Source organism: Bufo gargarizans, chromosome 8 (assembly GCF_014858855.1).
Source record: "Bufo gargarizans isolate SCDJY-AF-19 chromosome 8, ASM1485885v1, whole genome shotgun sequence".
Lineage (NCBI taxonomy): Eukaryota > Metazoa > Chordata > Amphibia > Anura > Bufonidae > Bufo > Bufo gargarizans.
This window is the reverse complement of record NC_058087.1, coordinates 22,389,986-22,413,511: the sequence shown is the minus strand read 5'-3', so window position 1 is coordinate 22,413,511 and position 23,526 is coordinate 22,389,986. Positions and strand designations below refer to the sequence as shown.

The 23,526-nt window shown below is 42.0% G+C and overlaps 1 protein-coding gene across 2 annotated transcripts in view; it reads left to right on the top strand.

Moving 5' to 3' along the window:
- Nucleotides 1-23,526, top strand: part of GPD2 (glycerol-3-phosphate dehydrogenase 2) — a 268,599-nt gene that overhangs the window by 80,586 nt on the left and 164,487 nt on the right. For both annotated transcript variants that reach the window (XM_044304996.1, XM_044304997.1), the window contains exons 7-9: nt 12,693-12,857; nt 14,311-14,455; nt 16,104-16,297. In XM_044304996.1, coding sequence (XP_044160931.1) covers nt 12,693-12,857; nt 14,311-14,455; nt 16,104-16,297 — 504 coding nt within the window. The remainder of the gene's footprint in view (nt 1-12,692; nt 12,858-14,310; nt 14,456-16,103; nt 16,298-23,526) is intronic.

Sequence of the window (23,526 nt, the reverse complement as noted above, 5' to 3'; positions counted from 1 at the left end):
TGTATAGCACCTGTGGCTGGTATTGCAGCCCAGCCGCATTCACTCCAATGGGACTGAGCTGCTCCTAGGCCATGTGACCAATGAACGTGACGTCACATGGCCTAGGAAAAGCTGGTCAAGCCTGTGGCGCTGGTCATCAAATAACCAACATCTCTAAATTACGAATAGCTACGAAACACTTATTTAATTCACATTCTTATCAGTAAGATGGGAATTGAGGAATGAGTGTATATAAGGTCAGAAATCGGAGATCAGGAGCTGTCAGCTGAGCTGTCTGCTAGAACACAGTAAAAACACAGAGCCTGCTACTAGAGAATCTCGAGGCTGTACAGAGAAAGGGGCTCAACATTTTTAATAAAGACCAATTGAAAAAATTATTAGCTCAAAATGAGTACAATGTAATAATAAAAAAAGCCCCCCAAATTGTCTATAGCCTTTTACTTAATGCACACAAAGCCTGGTTACTGACAATCCAGAGTTTTGACTTTAAATATGTTTTCCGGGAATGCAATATTGGTGACCTATCCTCAGGATAAATCATCAGTATCTGATTGGTCTGGGTCCAACTCCCGGCCCCCCCATAAATCAGCTGTTTGAAGCTTTTCGGTGAGCATTGTGGCCTCCTTAGACTATACTAAGCACAGTGCCATGTATGTGGATATGGATGGTATAGCAGTTTGTGTATTAGGTTAGTTAGATTGTATGTGTGAGACTCCATACGCTACTTGTATCTCCTCAAGGAGAAGATGTATCTCCCCAAGAGAAGCTCTTCATGTAGCATATCATTACATGTGAAATGTTTGTTATATTTATGATCATATCGCCAACTATACAAATAGAGGTCCTAATATGTTACCTCGGGACCTCTTCATCCTATGTGGAACCACCCCAAAGTACCTAAGCATCCATCAGTAGACCCAGTCTCTGGCACAGTGATTAGCCCCAAAGGTTCAGCAGAAGACAAGCGCATTTCAAGCTGAACTATTCTAGTAGTCTCTAATAATATGTTGTTAAGATTAGATTACATGTGGGACTGGAAACTCCTCTAAGGAAATTTTCTGTGGAAAAAAATCCTCTGGATTTGTACTGTAGTTCCTTAATCTTTTTTTTTTTCATTTAAGGGTTGGGTGTTTGTTTAGTTAATTCTCACTGACATACAATTTATCCACTTTTGTTTACCTGGGGACACCACTAGGTGGAGCTTGCGACCTAAATGCATACAGTGTTGTTATTGTGTTAAATGTATAAGCAGTAGACAAGAAGATCCCTCTAGTGGTGACTTTGGACAGGCAGAATTTTCTGATTTAAATGTGTTGGCCTTAGAGTCAAAGTTATCCCCTAGCCACAGGATTGGGAATAAGTGTCTAATCAGTGAGGGTGTGACAGCTGGGACTCTCATCAATCATTCAAATAGGCACTCTGTGTCCCTCTGTATTAATGGAGCAGTGGTTGAGCACACTGCCACACCCTTAGTTCTCTGTTGGACTGCAGATGGCGGCCTAGCCTTAGGCCTCATGCACACGACCGTTGTTGTGTTCCGTTCCGCAAAATGGCTCATAGAGGGGCCTCAAGCTGGGAATTCTGACTTTATGACCTACAAATATATATGGAGAGGGGTTGGCATCATGAATATACACAGTAAAAGAAAGTTTTTTTTTATGTGGAGTTTCCCTTTAAATGCAGCCTTTTTTTTCCTCATATATAGTGGCCTCTACACTACAGGGGAAATGTAGTATTACATCACGGTCATTTAAAATAAATGGGTGAAGGCTACCCTTAGCCCTGGCTCATAGATGAGAATTCTGGCCTTATGACCAACAAATGCATATGGAGAGGGGTTGGCATCATGAATATATACAGTAAAAAAAATATTTTTAGTGGAGTTTCCCTTTAAATGCAGGCTTTTTTGTTCTATATAGCGGTATCTTCAGGGGAAATGTAGTATTACATGACGGTCATTAAAATTAATGGGGACCATATGATACGTGGGGGGGTGGGGGGGGCTACCCTTGGCCCCGGCTCACAGACGGGAATTCTGGCCTCATAACCAGCTGATGTAGAGGTGTTGCTGTCATGAATAACTGCAGCAGAAAACATATATATTTTTATTTTTTATTTTATTTTTTAGTGCAGCTTTAAATACAAGCTTTTGTTAAAAAGAATAAAGGGGAAAAAACTTTTCCCTTTTCCAGTCTAGAAAAGCTGAAAATAAATAAATAAATTTTTTCCCTCTGGTTTCCACCTGAATGACTGGACACCTTGTTCTACGCTACAATTGAAGCACCCAAATGTATTGCATCTGCCTCGCTGGTGTTTCTGCAGCGGCTGCCAGACTAAAGGCACATTTGCGGGTTTTTATTAACATATGTTTCTAACAAAACCACATCTTGTATGTTCCTCCGCTCTCTGCACCATGGCAGCGGTCCCAAAAGCCTAGAGACGATAACTGAATCTCCTGCTGTACCTGTAACAATTTAATTGTATAAGTCAGCCCAGTCAGGCATTCCTGGCTCATGACTCGGAGACATGAAATTCATTGTCATTATTGTCCCTGTCATTTTGTATCATTATGTCTTGCTGCAGAATTTTCCTCACTCCAGTGCTTTTTCTACCTCCAGGAATCGGAGATTATGGCTGAGGTTGGGGCGGGGGCAGGACTATGAACTACATTTACCTCAAGGGAGCTTCGTATTAGACAGTTTTTTTTTGTTTCTTCCCTTCTGACTGGCTGGATTTGACTGTTTATTCCCCGACACCGGCCATGACCAAATTACATGTAGTTTTATGGAAATGTTAGGTCTCGTGTGCTTGACCCTTCTCTGCCGAAAGGGACATTAATGCATTCGGGGGCATTGCAATAATATAAGGGGAAGGGTTAAACTTCAGTGCAGCTGAAAGATGTGTGTATGTGTATATATATATATATTTTTTTTTTTTATCTTTTTGTTCCATTTAAGAGCAATATCTTTTTTACTATCGTTTTATATTGTATACCATTATTAGGTCTATAGTGTGTATACAGTATAAGGGCTCGTTCACACGACCGTTGGTGTCCCGTTCCCATATTGCGGACCGCATTTGCGAATCCGCAATACACAGGCACCGTTCCGTTGTCATTCCGCATCATGGATGCGGACCCATTCATTTCAATGGGTCCGCAAATACGGATATGCGGAAAGAAGGAACTGAACACTACGGAGTGCTTTCTGGTGTTCCGTCCCGTCCCTACGCACCGCAAAAAGATAGAACATGCTCTATCTTTTTGCGGAACGGAGGGATCATGGACCCATTGAAGTGAATAGGGCTGCGATCCCCATGCGCCTGCCCCACGGAAGGTGCCCGTGCATTGCGGACCGCAATTTGCGGTCCACAGCACGGGCTTCACCTGTTCGTGTGAACAAGCCCTAATGAATAGCACCCCCTGCTGTAAGTGATAAGACTATTACAAGTTATAATGGAATGACGACCATCGGAGAAAGGTGTGAGTGCATTAATACAGTTCGCAGTGCGCTGCAAGGGACCCCCTATGTTATTTATATCTTAGAAACCATACGTTATTTTGCATAGTAATAAGCATCTCAGCTGCTGCAGAACCTCTTCTTATAACCTAATATAAAACGGCCCTCGTCCTTTTCCAAACTAGTATTTTCTGTGTAATTGGCTCATGGATCAAACTTCTCTCCCGTTTTTCTTGGCAGCCAGTCAGTAAGGGTGTGACCACATGGTGTGGCTGTGGAGACGTGGCCGATTTCCCTGCAACTGTACGAGGCATAGCGGGCTCTAGTTACAGAATTGGGGCTGCGGATGGCACGGAATGGATGTACGCGAGTGCTGTCCATATCTTTTGCGGCCCCCGTTGAGGCGAATGGGTCTGCATCTGATCTGCAAAAAATGTGGATCGGATGCGGACCAAAAATATGTTCATGTGTATGAGACCCAACAATGAAGACCAACTGAACAGTACTGTCCTAATTTATAATTTGGAGCAGGTTTCGGATCGTACGGGCACACTGTTCTCCGCTGTGATCACAGCATGGCTACCACATGTCGTAGTACCCTTACACCTAACAGTAGTGGTGTATAGGTACATGAATTCGGCATTGACGCCTCAAAAATGCTAGGTCCTCCAAATCCAACGTAAGGGCCACAGCTCTTTAAAAAATATATTAATTGAAGAAGTTCTCCACTTTGGACAATCCCTATGGATTCTCTGCTGGGACCCTCAGCTGTTATCTGTAGAGCAACCTGGCAGTTCAGTCTCCCTGCAGCACCACCGCAGGTGAAACGGAGTATTACACAATGCCCATCCATGTCAGAGAGTTGTCAGTAATACAGGACAGGACAGGTCCTCCAGAACGAGAGACACTCTTTGTAAGAGATGCAGATGCTAAAAAGACAACCTCTCTATATTATCCGAGACGTAGGGGATATGAAAATGGGTAAATTCTAAGCTAGATAGGTCCTTTTAAGAAAATGTTACTATCAACTAAATTAAAGATTTAAGCAAGTTCCATTCACTCTTAGTGCATTTGTATCGGTTTTATAATTTGAGGTTATTTTATTATTAGTTTTTTTTTCTCTATTATTATCCTTTCTGAATCACAGTACGGTCAAGTGGAGTGCATAGACTACATTGACTCGGAGACGTATTCAAGTGTCTGTTAGCATCAATTTCCTGACAAAATGAGGCTTCATCACAAGCTCTAAATATCTACCTGTTGAACTGCTGCCAGATCTGGAACCGTTGGAGGACAGATGAAGATAAATTACTTCCAGTAACCAGTTCTCAAATCAGTCAGTGATGCAAGGAGAGAGATGCTGACCCATAGTCTTCCAGTCTTATCGCATTTAACATTTCGCTTGCCGGAGCGACTTGGAAATGCATCTCATGGCAGCAATTTATGGGCAGCAAATTTATATTTGCCGATTTCCATAGGAGTTGTATCCGTTATTATTATTATTCGCTCTGCTGTTTATGTGTAGGCTTGACTTCTCATGAAGCTGTACAAATACCATTTTGAACATTCCCCATGTATATTATAGAGCAAGACATATTTTATAAGAAAAGATTCATTCTTGGGCTTCGTTAACATCACCGTTTTGTTTTCCATTATTCCGATCCGTCAGAGGAACAGAGTTAAAAAACAAACATAAATGGGTCCTTTATTTTGAGCATCAGTTGTGCTCATTTTGCATCCATTTGTGTCATTCCCGTCAGAGATCTGTTATTTTTGGTGCAAAATGAGCACAACAGATGCTCAAAATAAGATTCTTTTTTTTTTTCTTTTTTTTTTTCTTTTTTTTTTTCTCTTCTTCTGATGGATCAGAATAATAGAAAACCAGAATGGAGTGAGAGCCTAACTTTTTTATATATATATATATATATATATATATATATATATATATATATATCTATCCCTACCAAATCTGTCCTTATGAGTCTGCTGGGTGGTCCTAGTGATCTCTGTCAGTCATTGACCAGGACCTCCCACCAGACTCCCATGCACCATAGCTTTTCACGTGTGTGTGTGTGTGTGTGTGTATATATATATATATATATATATATATATATATAGATATATATATATAGATATATATATAGATATATAGATATATAATATTTATAACAAAAATCAAGAAAACCTGTGAGCAAAATATAGGACTAAGGCAGCTGTCTTATAAACTGCCCTTCCTACCCCTCCATACACATAAATGTCCATATATTCGTAATAGGGAGAGCAGAGTTTTCTGGTTGCAACTTATCTCCCTTGAGAACACAAGGATTGGGCATGTTGAAATCCAACAGCCTGATCTTTTTTTGCCCCCTCTCTCTCTTTCCAGGATTTCAATATTGATGGCCTATCCTAAGGATAGAATCCATATATTTTGTAGAAAAGATCCATTCCTACGCGTAGTCTTTCTATTAATATCTCTTCCAAATCTGTGCTGATGACTTTGGTGGGTGGTCCTAGTGATCTCTGAACAAGTAAGCCCGGACCCCAGACTCCTCCATATGCATAACATGCTTATTTTCTCAATAGGGAGAGGGGAGTTTTCTGGCTGCCACTTAGCTCCCCTGAGAATGCAAGGACTGGACTTGGGGGGGGTCCGACACACCATACCCCCTCCAGTCAGCCGTTTCAGGGTAGCTCCAGTGCCAGAACTGCACAGCTCTGTCAGTTGTGATGTGGACAGATTTGGTAATTACAGCTTTGCTCCCATTCCCTTCAGTAGGGGCAGTGGCGGTACAGTAACCAGCTCCGTTAGCTGTGTAGTTACGGTACCGAAGCTACTCTGAAACAGCTGATCGGCGGGGGTACGGTAGTTAGTAATATGCTCCCTGCGGTTCACCAGCTGTATGGTCTGAGGAGTCTTTTTCCCACCAAATTTACTTTATATATCGTAAAAAAAAAAATTTGTCCTTAAATATTAAACACATTGTAGTAAAATAACTGCAGTGAATTTTGATTTCCATCAATCCAGAAATCATGTGCTCCGCCATAGGCCGTTCTGGATAATGAGGCGTCATAGATAATAAAAGTAAAAAAAAAAAAATTAAGTAAAAAAGTATAATAATTTTTAAAGGTGAAGATTGAGATGATGCAGGTTAGGAGTATGAGGTGCTGAGTAAAGGAGGCTGTGTCTGTAAGCAAACGGGAAGCATCCCTCATGCAGGGCGCCTACCCAGCCAAATAAGTGGAAGAGGGGTGCAGCCCCGCAAACTCCAGGTTATGGAGCTCATGGGCATGCTCTAGGTTAACCCTTGATGGGTCAGTGTCAAATACCCCCAAGATTATTACAGTACTATGTATAAATGTGCAAATCTGTAAAATTTGTCAGCTGAGCCGAAAGTTGACGCGGCCTGTAGTGTCGCAGTTCTGGAATATAAGGCTTGTCTGGTTTAGATAATCCATTTTCGGATATACCTTGTTATGGAAAAAAAATGAATTGATAGAGGGGGTCCCGTATTCAGAAATGTCATTCTAGAGTCTCCAACATGTCTGTGCATTACACAGCAGACCATTGATTTCTTTGGGCAATGTGTAATGTGATATTTCCCCTGTGGAGGCGCTGCATACGGATGGAACACTTGCTGACACATTCTGCTACAGATTATAGTTCATCCTTGGGGGGGTCCCAGGAACAGAATACCATGTGATGAGCTTACAGCTTGACGGGAGGCTTCTAAAAAAAAATATGAAGCTCCCAGCTGTGCCTTGGCACTGCAGGGGTTAACTCTACCAGCCATCCTATTGTCTCGTTTTAATCCATAGATGCCCTTTTCTTAGGTTGAACAACTGATCTATTTTACTCACCAGTTGGTAGATGGAGATCTCACTTGTGAGCAGAGTTGACAGATGTAATCTGCTCGCTGGGGCCGTGTGTCGTACGGGAACACACCCAGTCACGTCCCCTGGAACAATGGTGGGAGACTGGTCTGGTCTCTGCATTCTCGCATTGCCCATTGTGTTTGCACAGAACAATATTTGCAGCTTGCAGGACCAAGTGTGATAACTTTTGTAGACTTCTATTTTAGTCCTTGTGTTAAATATAGTAGCACGTTTCACACGGCGGCCTCTATCTGACTGGTTCTTATCTTCCATAGTAATGACGTCCTTGTTATTTTAAAAAGGCTTAGTTTGAATGGGGCATAGAATGTGTTCTTGTTTTCGTCTGGATTCTACAAATTTGTTTATTTTAGGGAGGCCAGAGACAGACGAGTAACTGGCCGTCATGACTTCAGGTTCTTCTTGGACCAGAGGTGGAAGCTCACATCTTTTCAGTGGGGACTGCTCATCCACCACACTAAATAGGGAAGGTCCTATAGCAAAATAAAAAATGGGACCCTCCTAGTGCAAGACCTCTCAACCCCAAAACTTGAAATGCATGCCACTTTATATGTGGGGCATCACCACCTCCGTGCACTTCTCCACTTCCCATGTTCTCCGTTATCCAGCAATCCTTAGAGAAGACTACCCATCTGCTTTTTCTAAATTTACTAGCACATCAAGGGTTGGTTTGAACAGTCCTGGCAATGCTTCAGATCTGAAGATAAGGACGATGTTGCATTGGCCTGCTCTGTCCCTCAATGTAGGCTGTGCCCTGCTTGCCAGCAAGATCTCTCTTCCTCTGCCCATAGGCTCTTTGAGGGCCAGTGTGTGCACCCTAATCTTCCCTACCAAATGATTGGTCTCCTTTGGGTACTCCTTTGGGGTTCTCCGGGAATTAAGAAAATGAAAATACTTAAATATTACTTTAGTATAAATACATTCCCAAATACATTTCATTAGCTATAATGGTTCATTTTGTCTATGGAACAATCATTAGGATAAATAAAATGGCCGCTGTCCTAATAGTACACACAAAACCTGTCCTGCTCACACTGGAGGACAAGTTACTTCAGAACACTGAGCTAAAGAGCTGCCTCATCCTCCTCTCTGCTCTACTTGTCAGGGATTATGATCCTGAATACAGATAAGATCTTCAACTGAATCTCTGTAGGAAGACATGAAGTACAGAGAGGACGCACAGGACAGATAATGTGAGGCTGTGGTAATGGAGACTGCATACAAGTGCGGCTGCTCATTATCTACACCCCCACTATCCTCTCTGTACTTCATGTCTCCTAATGAGCTCCATTCCTACAGAGATGAATCTGAAGATCATATTAAACTGTATTCAGGAACATAATCCCTGACAAGTAAGAGAGGAGGATGAGGCAGCTCTTTAACTTGTCCTCCTGTGTAATTAGGACAGGTTTTGTGTGGACTAGTAGGATGGCGGCCATTTTATTTTTCCTAATAATTGCTCCCCAGACAAAATGAGGCATTATAACTAATGAAAGGTATTTGGTAATATATATAATGAAGTAATATTTAAGTATTTTAATTTCCTTGATTCCCGGAGAACCCCTTTAAGGAACATTCCCCTGTGAGAAGGTACCTAAGCAATAGATTTCCTAGTGTACTAGTATCCTGCAAAGGTGTCTATTCTGTTGTTTGCCTATGTACTGACTTTCTGCCAATTTCCTGGATATTTACCCTCCGCTGCCTGATCCGACCTCTTGTATTCTGCCTGCCTTGACCTCAGCCTGTCCCTGAATATGTTCTTCCTGACTTCTGTGTTCTGCACCGGTGTCTCTGGGTCAGCCATCAATTGTACAGAGACTACTCTACGAGGTAGTGGCCTGGTGGTTCCCACTGCAGCAAAGTCCAGATCCCTGTATAGAGGTTAAGACTATGTCTACACAACGACATTTGTCGCACTAATGTCGCGCAACAATTTTTATAATGGCAGTCTATGGTGTCGCACTGCAACATGCAACATGCTGTGACTGCAACGCAACAGTCGCAGAAAATCCATTCGAGATGGATTTTTCGGCGACTGTTGCGTCGCAGTCGCAGCATGTTGCATGTGTAGTTGTGCCCTATCTGTCCCGCAACTTATTGTTGTCGTGTAGACGTAGCCTTAAGGGTGACTGCCTTTTGGATTAGCCCAGAGCAAATTGACTCTACTTCTTGAGAGATGTCAATTAGAAGCTAGATTGTACAATTTTCTGGTTTTTAGAAATGTTTTCAGGATTGCTCAAAATCAGGTAATTTAGAACCATCCTCTGGATCACTGTTGAATGCCCCAACCCAACAGGAACACACATTTTTTGAATAAACCCTTCACCTTTTGTTGACCGGTTCCTGGGATTGACTTGGTAAAATCCGGACTGTTGGCATGTATGTAAATACCGTTACCTGATATGCAGTGGGATAGACATGTAGCGCATTAGGTTTTAGAATGGCATCAAGCTTTGTTTACACTAATGTTTGTCCTTTCCAGTATTTTGTAGTCAAGAACAGTACAGTTGGCAGAACTATTCTTGCCTTCAAAAATTACAAAACCCTGATATAACCAATTAAAATGTATAGGGTCTGTTGGGTTTGCAGCCATACTGACTTATATACAAAAGCCACGCTGCTAGTGTGAACATAGCCTTTATTTGCAGCATCTATCATTTACATTTTCTGATGCTCAATGGGATGTAGCCGTCAAGGATGGATTAGGCTCTGTTCCATATACACACAGTGTCATGTGCCTGGTATTTGTGGTCTAGTCTGCTTAGCGGGTATATCCTCCATTTAATTTTGTTCCACCCATAGGTCAGGTGAGGGGGGCGGTTTTTGGGTTTCCAGGGGTGGGTTTTGCAGCTCTGTAAAACTGTGATCATTTCAACCTGTCATAGCTTTTTAATATTGTGAGGCTTACCAAGCATCCATCTATGTGGTCTGCAAGCTAAGTTACCACTTGGGTCAAAATTTCTTGAACATAGTGCTCTTGGAAGGTATTGATTCTCCTTGTGGAGATCCAGATCTTTAGGGCAATGCTTTCTGGGAAACCAATATGCAAAGTAGCTCTGCTCCATAAAGAATGAAGAGGTCTCTCTAGGGCCACCTATAGGCAATTCAGAGTAATTCAACTGATTTTACCTATGGAGTAGCTGCCTCCAAGTGGTAATAGGGACAGTTTTCTTCCTTCTGGAGAAGAGCTATTCGAACAAAGGCTTGTTTATGGGTTTACTTTCCATCCAGACTTCATGAGACTTTCCAGTTTTTTTTACTGGTATCGCTTACAACCATTGAAACAGAAGGAAATTATGTTCTACGTAAATAATTCATGTAGCAGCTCTGGATTTCTTAATCCGTTCTCCTGGTTTACTTCGTTGCAAGAAAAATTGCATAATCTAAGTAAAAAGTCTGAAAATCACTTCTAGTTATTGATTTAAACGTGGCCAAGACAGGACGCTGAAGGGAGTGGACATGAGACCCACTGAAACATTGATCCCTCCACTGCCCTTTTGCCATAGACAGATTACTTTTGTACTGGTCCCTAGCACAGCAGACAGATCATAAGGCAGGATATTTTACATAATCAATTTTGTATTAAGGATTTGCTATGTCGGCTGCATGTATCAACAACACTATCTATTACCCATACATCTTCTCGCTCAGTATTTTCATGGTAGACCTAGTGCTCTCATTTTCAAAATTTGTGTGTTTCCTCTACCGGTCATGTAATCAAAAATTAATTACTCCAAGTCCCCAATCCTAGAAATCTGATGTTTTCTCCTAGATACGTCTGAGGGTCGTGTCTTCTAGGCAAAATGATGAATGTAAAGACTTTTTTTTTGTGATGATTTTATTTCAAGATGAATCATTTTGGCCTTTTTGTTTCCTTCATGGAAAGCTGTATTAAAAACCAAACTTTGGAGAAAACTTTTTGGACGTCTCTAAGTGTGTAATAAAGATGTAATTTTGCAGTAGGGCTGTGTACAAATTTCATGTCTGAGACATCAGAGTCCAAGAGCACACAAGCAAAACCCATTTGTGGGTGTATGTGATATGTTAATATTATCAACTTATACCTGATGTATGGGGATATTCTGGTGCTTTGGGTAGGCTACCAACCCAGGTCAAAAGACTTGGAAAACTCCCACATCCCAAGTGACAGCTGTAGAAAGGGAAGACTACAGCAGTACCAGTAGTTAGATAAAAATAAAAAATGTTTACAAAAACCTAATTTAAATGTTACATTCTGATACATCCCCTCAGCATGGCTATATCCACAGTATAAGGTATACTCACACACCACAGGATTTTTTGCAGAAATCACTTTGACAAATCTTCCGCGTGTGAACGTACCCTAAACGTAAAGAGCAACTTCATCTCAATGCTGGTTTCCCCCCTCGGGCATCCTTCAAAAATACACTGTAGAAATTACCAAGATATCTACGATGTAGAAGTGTGTCCTGACTGACGAAGCCGCATGGAGATTCTGTGGTGCAAAAATTCAAAAATATAATTTTTCTTGGCAAAAAAAATCAACCTGATTTTTTTTTTTATTTGTTACCAAAAAATTCCTATTTCCAATACGACCCTGTTCACACTGGCTGGTTGCACGTTCTTCCTTAATAAATGTAATGTTTGCATGTAATAATTGATACCACAGACCCCCATTTGTAAATTTACGTTTAAATGTCTTTGCTTATTAATGAGTATATACCGTAGCGCCTTCATAGCAAAGTTTAGATTATCATTTGCATCTACTTACTTTTCTAATTGATCACATACAGAGTCCATTCGTACTGTATCAGTCTTCCCGAGGCAATTGGTTGTTCACTTATTGATTATTTATGTAATATCTATTATTATGGAGGTGACATTTTGTTTGCACCTTTTTTATGTTCACTTATTAATGATCTAATATATTAATATGGCTATAAAAATCCATTCCTTTCTGCTCTAATTATGTAGGACAGCGAAGGAAATAAATGGCTATTGACTTCCGTGTATGTTTTAAGTATTGGTTGTCCGATAAATAAACTGTTAATTTTATATTTAGGGATTAGTATTTCTAAATTGGTAAATTTTATGTTGCTTTTTAATGTTTTTGGCTGTCCAGTAAATTAATGCTTGTGAGTATACAGCACTAATAGCCCCAACCGAATGTACAGTCGATAGATAGGCTGATGCAGAAAGGAGATCATGTATCTTTAAATAATTCGGGTAAGATCTAGCCAGCCATCACGTATACTTGCTGTGACAGGGACAGATGTGACAGATCGGTTGTGACACACTTCCATAGCACAAGTCAGTGGCTTGAGGTGACTCATGTCCTTCCTCTGATTCCGTCCTCTGCTGCAGGACAGCACAACGATGCTCGAATGAACCTTGCCATCGCTCTCACTGCTGCCAGGTATGGTGCTGCCACAGCCAATTACACTGAAGTGGTGGGCTTGCTGAAGAAGACAGATCCGGAGACCGGTGCTGAGCGCGTCTGCGGAGCACGTTGCAGAGACGTTCTAACAGGTATCTGACTTGTAGCCCGCTCTACATCCATGTGCTCGTTTTGTTTGATGCTTTGTATAGTCACAGAAGCCTTCTTCAGCCCCATTAGTAGATGCCTGGGTTATGTCCAAGATCACATACTCTCACCGGGTCCTTTTTATAGGAAATTGACATCTATGGCCTTCCAGAAGTGTTAGAACTACAAACGCCAGCATGGTCAGGTACTGGTTCTTCATGCCTAGACTTGTTCTCTTCAGTACACCACCCTTTGGTTGGTTTATGTTAGACCAATATTTTGCACTAACGTTTGAAGGCTTCTCTAAGCCCCTTTTCAAAGCTGCCGAGGTGTAAAAAGTGACCAAAATGCATAATAAATGCAGGGCAAAATATGTTCTGGTGCAAATTGAGCCAGAATTTGGGCTTATTTAGTAAATCTCCCCAGCGCGTGCTCTTTTCAGCTGAGAGCAAGGAGACCAGAATAAACATCCCAGAAATGACCCTCCACCCATTTTCCTCTGCAGTCGTCATCTTCTAGGAGGAAGACAGACACACCGGCCATTTAAATTGTACCCCTCATTCAGTAAAGCAAATAAATTGGAGGCTTTGATTTCTAACAAATGTATTGAGCCACTTTGTGGCTAATGACTCATTTCAGTTTTCTGAAGAAACTATAGGAACTCTTTAAAGGGCTTCTGTCATCAATCAGAAACATGGACCTAAAACCCTCTCAGCCCAGACATGAGTTCCTGACAGCTGAAGATCATGGTCTTGGTCCCATCAGTCTCAGTTCCCGCATTCCCAAGAAAGCTCGTTGCTCCTAGAGGCCCATTTGCTTATTTCTAAGAAATGCGGGAACAGAAGCTGATGGGACCAAGACCATGATCTTCAGCTGTCAAGAGATCATGTCTCAGGTGAGAGGGGTTTAGGTCCATGTTTCTGATGACAGAAGCCCTTTAAAGAGGAGCCGTCCCCTCTCCTGACATGTCTGCTTTAGTAACTACTTGCTTCTCACTTGTAATAACAATTATTGGAGCATCTATTTTTATTACTCTATGTTGTGCTGTTCCTTTATTATTCCTGCTAGAAGTTATGAATACATTTCTAGCAGTTTGCAGTGAAGGTCTAGATGGGTGTTACCAGTTGGGGGAGGTCCCTGCACAGTCTGACACTATCCAGTCAGTGCTGCCAATGTCAGACTGTGCAGGGATACCCCTCCAACTGGTAACACCCAGCTGGACCATCATTACAAACTGCTTGTAATTCACTCATAACTTTTAGCAGGAATAATACAGGAATTAAACAACATAGTCATAAGAGATGCAGGAGAATTGTTATTACATTGGGAATGCAAGTAGTTACTAAAACAGACATGTCAGGAGAGGGGACGGGTCCTCTATAAATATTCCTATAAGCCCTTCCCCTAACAAGCCATCAGTTATAATTCTGTATTTTTCATTCCGTTTTTTTTTACCAGGACAAGAATTTGATGTCCGAGCCAAATGTGTCATCAATGCCACCGGGCCATTCACAGACTCGTTGCGCAAAATGGACAATGGGCAAACCAGTAAAATCTGCCAACCAAGTGCCGGCGTTCATATTGTGATGCCCGGATATTACAGGTACAGGATCAGGGGTGTAGTGTGAACTGTCTGCTTTCTTACATATTATAGGAGAGATCTATATTTAATGGGGATCAAAGAGGCTTCAGGATTTTCAATTTTTGTTTACAGCAGATAATGGTATAAAGAAATAACCTATAATCACCCATTCAGTCCCTCGGCGCTCCGATCCCCCCACGATCCGGCAGTGATGATGTCATATACACCATTCAGGTGACTTCAGCACCCAATCACTGGCCTCATAGGCCATGTATGCATGTAGAGCCCATGACCACTGAGGCCAGTGGTTGGCTGCAGCAGTCACATGAATGATGTACATAGTGTCATCTCGCAGGGACCAGAGCAGCGAGAATTCAGTGGGATAGGGCGTTTTCGGAGCCAGACTTTTGAAAATCTCAGACAACCTTTTTATGGATTTATACATACACGATGCTAGTTTGTTCATTTGCAACCTTTGAGAACATATTACAATTAAAGAGTTCACCTTTTAGGCATGGTCTGCACTGTGACTTATGGTGACTGAGAGCTGCAGTCCACAGGATTACATACAACCTTCTGTGTTTCTTTGGGCTGCAGCTGTGGCTCAGTACTTAAAGGGGTAGTCTGGCCTCGGAGCAGACAACCCTTGGGGTCCTCCCCTGCCCTCCTGAAAGTAACAAACGCCATTCACCTTTCCTGAGCCCCACTTCTGGTCCCAACAAGACCAGGAAACAGCTGGGTCTCATGACCGCTGCAGCCATTCACAGGCCCCGGCTGTCGCAGAGGTTCGAACGGTACATTACAATGACGTACGGTTCAAACCTCTGTGAGAGCCGAGGTCAGTGATTGACTGCAGCAGCCACGGGATCCAACCGCTACCTGGTCCAAGACCGGAAGCTGCCAGGAACTTTGTTACATAGAAACATTTTGGAAAACTATATTGTATAAGTGAACCGAAAATGTATTAAGGGGTCACATATCTGGTGCACTGAGGACATGCGGCACTGTTCTTACAAGGTTAGTATTAGGGAAACCAGATGGTTATAAGTTGTGGGGGGGTGGGGGGGGGGGTGGATAAGAATAATTCCGGATCACGACTGATCATCTGACCAACAGATCCTTTCAGATCATGATATGCCATAGTGGATCGGACATGCATCCTGTATAAATGGGAACCTTGACATCATGGTGAACACAGGTCCATTCTATCACAAAAATACCTAAATTGTAAGCTTTTGTATGGACAACATTGCCCAACCCCTCATTATCTTTTACATCTTCACTTGGCAATGGGAATGAGAAAAGCAGTGGTAACTGGGCTACGTTTGATGGTCCCCATGGTGGTTGCCACCTCCTTTTGGAAACATTAGAAGCAAGACTGTGAAAGGAGGTCTACAAAGTGTGTGATCACATCAGAGGCTCCATCCAGGCAGCATTATTTTTTCGATAAAATGAGGTACACCATGACGGAACCTGATAAGTCAGTGGGATCTGTTGGGGTCCGTTGTGTGTTGGCTTCATCACAACGTAATTTCCTATTTTCTGCTCCCATGACGGAACAGCAAAACAGAATTCACAATGTAGATAGATGGGTCATCAAAGTGTTTCATGGGTTTCTTTTATGCTTTCCACATATTTTAAGTTCCTTTTTACTTGTTTTGTTTCATAGCCCCGATAACATGGGACTGCTCGATCCAGCCACTAGTGATGGTAGAGTTATTTTCTTCCTGCCATGGGAGAAGATGACCATCGCTGGAACCACTGACACTCCAACAGAGATCACGCACCACCCCATTCCCACAGAGCAAGACATCAATTTCATATTGACTGAAGTCCGCAACTACCTTAGCAGTGATGTGGAAGGTAAGTCGTGATAAAGTACTATATTTTTTTTTTGGACTATAAGATGCACCTAAGATTTAAAGGAGGAAAAAGGGAAAACAAATATTATTCCTGAGACCTCAGATCAGACCCTCAAGCTCCATTAGACCTCAGATCAGACCCTCATCAGATCCCCAGGCTTTACGGGTGTGGCTCAGGATTTACGATATTCCTAATTTATAAAGGTCCATGTACCAAAACAGTAAAATTTGTCTAATATTAAGACTGATTTGTGTTCTTGGACAGTGTAAAAGTGTGATGTATTAGTAAATCCACCCCACTGTGTCTGTGAGAAGGAGACGGGAGCAGGAACTGGAAGACATCAGATTGGCTGAGCACAAGGATCGGTGCCCACCCACTGACTAAGCAGGGAGAGAGGGAATAGGCATATGCAGAAGGATGGAGAACAACCCCAAAAGACTCCATTTCTGGCTGCACTATGTCTAATGCACATCTTCAGCAGTATTTTATTTATAGAGGTTGTCTCACTTCAGCAAATAGCTTTTATTATGTACAGAAAGTTATTGCCTCCTTTGCTGGCTGGATTCATTTTTCCATCACATTATACACTACTCGTTTACATGGTTATGACCACCCTGCAATCCAGCAACGAATGGTCGTGCGTGCTCACTATAAGGGTCCATTCACACGTCCGTATGTGTTTTGCGGACACCTGCAATGTGCGATCTGCAATTTGCGGACCGCACATCACAGACACTATAGTAGAAAATGCCTTTTCTGGTCCGCAATTGCGGACAAGAATAGGACATGTTCTATTTTTTTTCAGGAACAGAATTGCGGATCCCGAAAAAACGAATGCGGATTTGCATCCGTTCCAGCCCTATTGAAGGTAAATGGGTCCGCAAATTGCGAAACGAATGTGGACCCAAATTACGGACGTGTGAATGCACCCTTAGAAAAAGCACTAGTCTGTGTGCTCCCGTGGTCCTGGCTTCAAGAGAGGCCGACACTTTTTCCCTATAGTGTGGCAACACGACCACCAGTGCTGGATTGCAGGGTGGTCATAACCATGGAAATGAGCAGTGCATAATGTAATGGAAAAATGAATCCAGCCAGCAAAGAAGGCAATATGGATAGTAACAATACATTAGTAAGTGCCTTGTATTCACTTTCTCTACATTAAAAATGCCACTTGCTGAAGTGACAATGTAACGAACTCCCAGCGGACGCTTTGTCTGTTCAGTTCATATGATCATTTTATTATCATGGGTATATATATCCATAAAAGGACGCGTTTCGGCCCGTCAGCCTTTTCGCTGACAAAGGCTGGACTGGCTGAAACGCATACTTTTTTATGGATATATATATACCCATGATAATAAAATGATCATATGAAATGAACAGACAAAGCGTCCGCTGGTAGTTCGTTACATTGTGTTTGCTGGAGTGTCTCCTTCCCGGGCCGACGCGGAGTGAATTGGGTGCTGACCATGTTTTTATAGGAGACACCCCTTTGGTGCACTTTGAGATGTATTTACTCTGTGCACATATTATTATTTTTTGGTCTCACATTTTGCATATTTTATTAGACACCTTCTCTTGATAGTTAAGTTCCTAAAAGTTGCATGGACTGTGCAGACCCGGCTGAGAAGCGTGCTGCTGATTTATGTGATTAGCAGAATGAGTTTACTTTTCTGCAAAATCTGCTCAGTATATTATTCAAACACAGGCAAAAATTAGCGCATCTTCTCTGGTGAAGTGGTGAATGAGAAGCGAGCAATGAGTTCTATATGACAGCAATTTGTCATCTGATCTGTATCCTTTTAAGGCGACAGCAATCTTTCATTTCTTTCTATTTTCGTCGAACGTCCCTTCCTCCTGTTGTGCATTACGCACCCCTGCGGTGGAAGCCGTCATATAGTCCATTGCACAACTGCATCCATCCACAGCCATGGGCTTCAGTTTGGTGTGTTTTGCACTTGGTTGACCAAATTACCGTTTTATTTCAAGGCGCAAAGTTGCTTTCTCTGTTTGCTTTGCATTTTGCGATTTGTGTTGAATGTGAACGGAAATAAAAATGAGTTTTCTGCATTGTTCTTTAACCCTTTGAGGACACGGTGATTTTCAGTTTTTTTTTTTCTTGCTTTTTAGTTTTTTACTCCATGTCTTCCCAGAGCCGTCACTTTTTTTTATTTTTCGGTTCACATAGCCTTATGAAGGCTTGTTTTTATTTTTTTTGTGGGACAAGTTGCAGTTTCTAATGGCATGATTTAATATTGCATATAATGTAGTGGAAACCTGGAAAAAAATCCAAATGCAATGGAATTGGAAAAACAATGCAATGGTGTCATAATAGTTTCACCATGTCGTAAAACTGACCTGTTCCCTTCATTCACCTGGCCAGTATGAATACAGCTGTATTACATTCATAGTTTTACTTGTGTTTTAGTACTAAAAAAAATTTAAATTTTGAAAAAAAAAAAAAAAAAAATTCTTTGCATCGACATATTCTGACCCCCGTATAATTTTTTTATATTTCCATCTGTGGAGCTGTGTGGGGGCTAAATTTTTGCGGAGCGATCTTTAGTTTTTGTTAATATCATTTTTAAGTGTGTATGAATTTTTGCTAACTTTTTATTAATTCTTTTGGGAGGTGAAGTGAAAATCGGCAAAAAAAAAAACATTTTGGCGTTCACCGTCAAATACATTTGAATATATTTATATTTCAAAATACATTTATATTTTTATAGTTTGAGAGTTTTGGGACATGACTATGTAAAATTTTTATTATAGGGAGAGAATGATGTTAGAATTTTTTTTTAATATTTAAAATTTTGTAAAATATTTTTAATAGCTTTTTTACATCTTTTTACACGCATATTGAAGGCTTCTCCAATATTATTGCGGGGAAGCTGTTCAGGTAGCACAGCGCTACCAGAGAAAACCGTGTAAGATGCCACAATCACAATTTACCATAGCATCTGAGGGGTTAAATGTCTGCGATCAGCGTTATTGCAGATCGCAAACATTAGCCTCGGGTGTCTGCTGTGTAAAATCTTAGAGACGACATATGCTGTACATGTATGGCGCATGGCGCCCAGGGGTTAAAGAGGACCTGTCTCCTCTCCTGACATGTCTGTTTTTGTAACTACTTGCATCCCCCTTGTAATAACACTTCTAGGGCATCAAATCTTGTACCACTTATGTACCATTCCTTTCTTATTCCTGCTAGAAGTTGCAATAAAGGTCCAGCTGGGTGTTACCAGCGGGGTGGGGGGGAAGGGTCTCTTCATAGTCTAATACTAGCAGCACTGATTGGATAGTGTTAGGGCTGTTGCACATGAGCGAGTCCATTGGGGGAATCATGCTCCATGTGTGAGTGTGATCCTCCGTTCTGGACTTGCAGGAGCGCACTGCATTATACTGATTTATAATGCTATGTATGATATATATGATATATCCTCTGCTTGACCTCACTTCTACAGGATCATACTGACATAAAGCTGTCAGTATGATCCTGTAGAAGTGAGGTCAAGCAGAGACACACAGCATTATAAATTAGTATAATGCCGTGCGCTCCTGCAAGTCCAGAACGGAGGATCACACTCGCATACAGAGCATGATTCCCCCAATGGACTTGCAGGGGTGCATAGTAATGGCCATTTACTTAATAAAAGATGAACAACCTCTTTAATCTTTCTTGCAATGGTAATTAGGATTAATAATGATAGGGACCGTAGATAGTGAGCCCCATAGGGGACAGTGTGATGCTAAAGCGCTGCGGAATATAGTAGTGCTATATAAGTGCATAAAATAATAGTAATAATATCCAGTATATATATTTGGTATGATAGTACCTACACATTATGTTACACCGATAAGAAAAAAGAAAAAGGGACTTTTTTACCCTAATTCCTCTTCCTCATGCACTTGACATGTAGCAGAATATTCTGCATTTATCACGATGAATCATATGAGGATTTCCTGGTTCTTCTATAAACACCAGACGTGCGACATTCTGGGGCAGCGCAAGGTGATCTTTCCATGCTCTGCAGGGTGAACGTTTAGATGATAGCATCAAGACTTTCTGATGTTATTTCATGTCTGTAGTAAAAATAATTTTTTGCATTTTTTTCCTGTACTTAAATTTTCATTTCTGAGTTTATTTTTACATTTTCTAAATTTAGGTCAGAGAAAACCTGGAAACTGTTTCGACTGGTGGACGTGTTGTATTATTTTTATATATATATATATATATATATATATATATATTATAATATAAAATTAAAGGGAGTCTGTCACCACATTTTAGCATGTTAGACCGTTAAAATAGGGTTATGTGATCCAGCCAGAACATAAAAACGGTACCTTTGTGGTAGAAAACTGACTTTTCAATTTGCAGAAAACGAACTTATAAGATTATCTTCTGAGCCCTCTCAAGTGCCCAGGGCGGTCTCTCAATCCTCGGAGCCCCAGGCAGGCACCTCCTAAACGGCTGATAACTCCGCCCTCCGTGCGCCTCTGCCCGCCCGTTTACTCCCCTCCCCTGTCCCTTTCCACTGCGGCTGTGTGGTCCAAATCGTAGCGGGAGCATGCGCAATGCGATGCCCGCTCCTGTCAGGGCATCGCAATACCTACTGCGCATGCGCCCGCTACGATTTGGACCACACAGCCACAGTGGAAAAGGACAGGGGAGGGGAGTAAACGGGCGGGCAGAGGCGCACGGAGGGCAGAGTTATATGCCATTTAGGAGGTGCCTGCCTGGGGCTCCGAGGATTGAGAGACCGCCCTGGGCACTTGAGAGGGCTCAGAAGATAATCTTATAAGTCCGTTTTCTACAATAAAGGTACCGTTTTTATGTTCTGGCTGGATCACATAACCCTATTTTAACGGTCTAACATGCTAAAATGTGGTGACAGACTCCCTTTAAGAAATTCCGCAGCACATCCAGGTAGTAAGAAGGTAAAAAAAAGGCTTTATTCACCAAGCATGCGACGTTTCAATCCTCTCAATGGGATTGAAACGTCGCATGCTTGGTGAATAAAGCCTTTTTTTACCTTCTTACTACCTGGATGTGCTGCGGAATTTCTTAATTTTATACATTTTTGGAGGTGGATCGCCTACTCAGCCGCTGGCACTCCGTTTACACCTCACAGACAGTGGTGCTGCCCACACTTCCTTGTGTGTATATATATATATTTCATCTACTTGGATTATTTAAAAATATAGAAATGTATATAGGAAATCACAGTGGATTAGACCTCATGCACATGTCCGTATCCGTTTTTGCGGTCCGTAAAACACTGATAGCGGCTGTGTGCATCCCACATTGCCCCTTCCGCAGGTCCCGCAGTATGTTTCAAATGCCTATTCATGTCCACAAAACAAATAACAATAGGACATATATATTTTTTTTTTTTACGGGGCCGCAGAATAGACAAACGTGCTGGAAATGAATAGGTCCGGATCCATTCTGCAAAAAATGCGGATCAGATATGGACTGAAACTACGGTCATGTGCATGAGGCCTTATCCATGGAAAGGATTTAGTGAAATTCATAGGAATGTGTTGTGATAAGGGTGTGGTTGGTGGGCAGGATGGCATGGGTGGTGGGCTTGGTATGTTCACCACCACTGGCATCAGCATCATGAGTTATTATTATTATAATTTTAATAATACATGCTACTTTGGTGGGCAAAATTGGTGCCACCTCCCAGCAGGACAGGACAAGCTTACGATTTGGTCCCTAAATGATAAATTCCTCTATGTAGGTCGGTTACATGTATGTTCCTTGACGAGGCATTTTGAGGAGATCCATTGCTTCTCCCAGGGATCACAGTTGGTCATGTTGGGTCTCTAAACTAGACAAAACCACAGAGGTCCACCCTCTGAAATTCAAGTAGAAGACCTTTTTTGGTGACCTTTTTGAGACTTATTTTATTTTGGGAGAGCTTTCATCCAAACTGCGGTGATGACCCAGACTGGGTGTAAATGTGACCATGATTATTTCTGCATACATGTCTGTTAAATAAGAAAGACAGAAAAACTCTATAATCTGTGCTGTAATGACCCCATTATCTCAGTAATGCAGCCTCCAGCCGGGTGTAATTGCCCCGCAGTCAGGGAGGCTTGTCATTTAGGATGTTATGGTCACCACCAACCTTCATCTTGAGGTGATAAAGAGTTTCTCTTGGATGAACAGTGACACAGTAGTTATAAACTTCCCCATCTGTCACATGAAATGAGATAGGGAGATGGATATTAGAGAGAGAGAGAGATGTTAGAGGGAGAGAGAGAGAGAGAGATATTAGAGGGAGAGAGAGAGAGAGAGATATTAGAGGGAGAGAGAGAGAGAGAGATATTAGAGGGAGAGAGAGAGAGAGAGATATTAGAGGGAGAGAGATATTAGAGGGGAGGGAGAGAGATATTAGAGGGAGAGAGATATTAGAGGGAGAGAGAGAGAGAGAGAGATATTAGAGGGAGAGAGAGAGAGATATTAGAGGGAGAGAGAGAGAGATATTAGAGGGAGAGAGAGAGAGATATTAGAGGGAGAGAGAGAGAGATATTAGAGGGAGAGAGAGAGAGATATTAGAGGGAGAGAGAGAGAGATATTAGAGGGAGAGAGAGAGAGATATTAGAGGGAGGGAGAGAGAGATATTAGAGGGAGAGAGAGAGATATTAGAGGGAGAGAGAGAGATATTAGAAGGAGAGAGAGAGATATTAGAGGGAGAGAGAGAGATATTAGAGGGAGAGAGAGAGATATTAGAGGGAGAGAGAGAGAGATATTAGAGGGAGAGAGAGAGAGAGATATTAGAGGGAGAGAGAGAGAGAGATATTAGAGGGAGAGAGAGAGATATTAGAGGGAGAGAGAGAGAGAGATATTAGAGGGAGAGACATGAACATTTATACACTGCATCATTCAGTTTCTGCAGATATGCTGTATGACATGGTCCTATTAGACAGTGCACAATGTCGGTTGGTGGCGGCAGGTATGGGAGACAGCTGGTGGTGGTGGGGAAATGGTTAGCCCTGGGTGCCACGTTGCAGGAGGCTGTTTCCTAAGGGTCCTTCGTTGAAAGACCCCTGTGGTGACACAGGAGGCGTTGTACCTGTTTCAGATATGTCCATGGGGTGGGGATGGTGACCCCATATATTGGACTGACTTTCCCACCAGTAGAGTCTGGGTGTATGACTGTAGCACCTGCATAAGCCCCACAGTGGAGAAAATGTGTTTCTTGCACATCCACAAT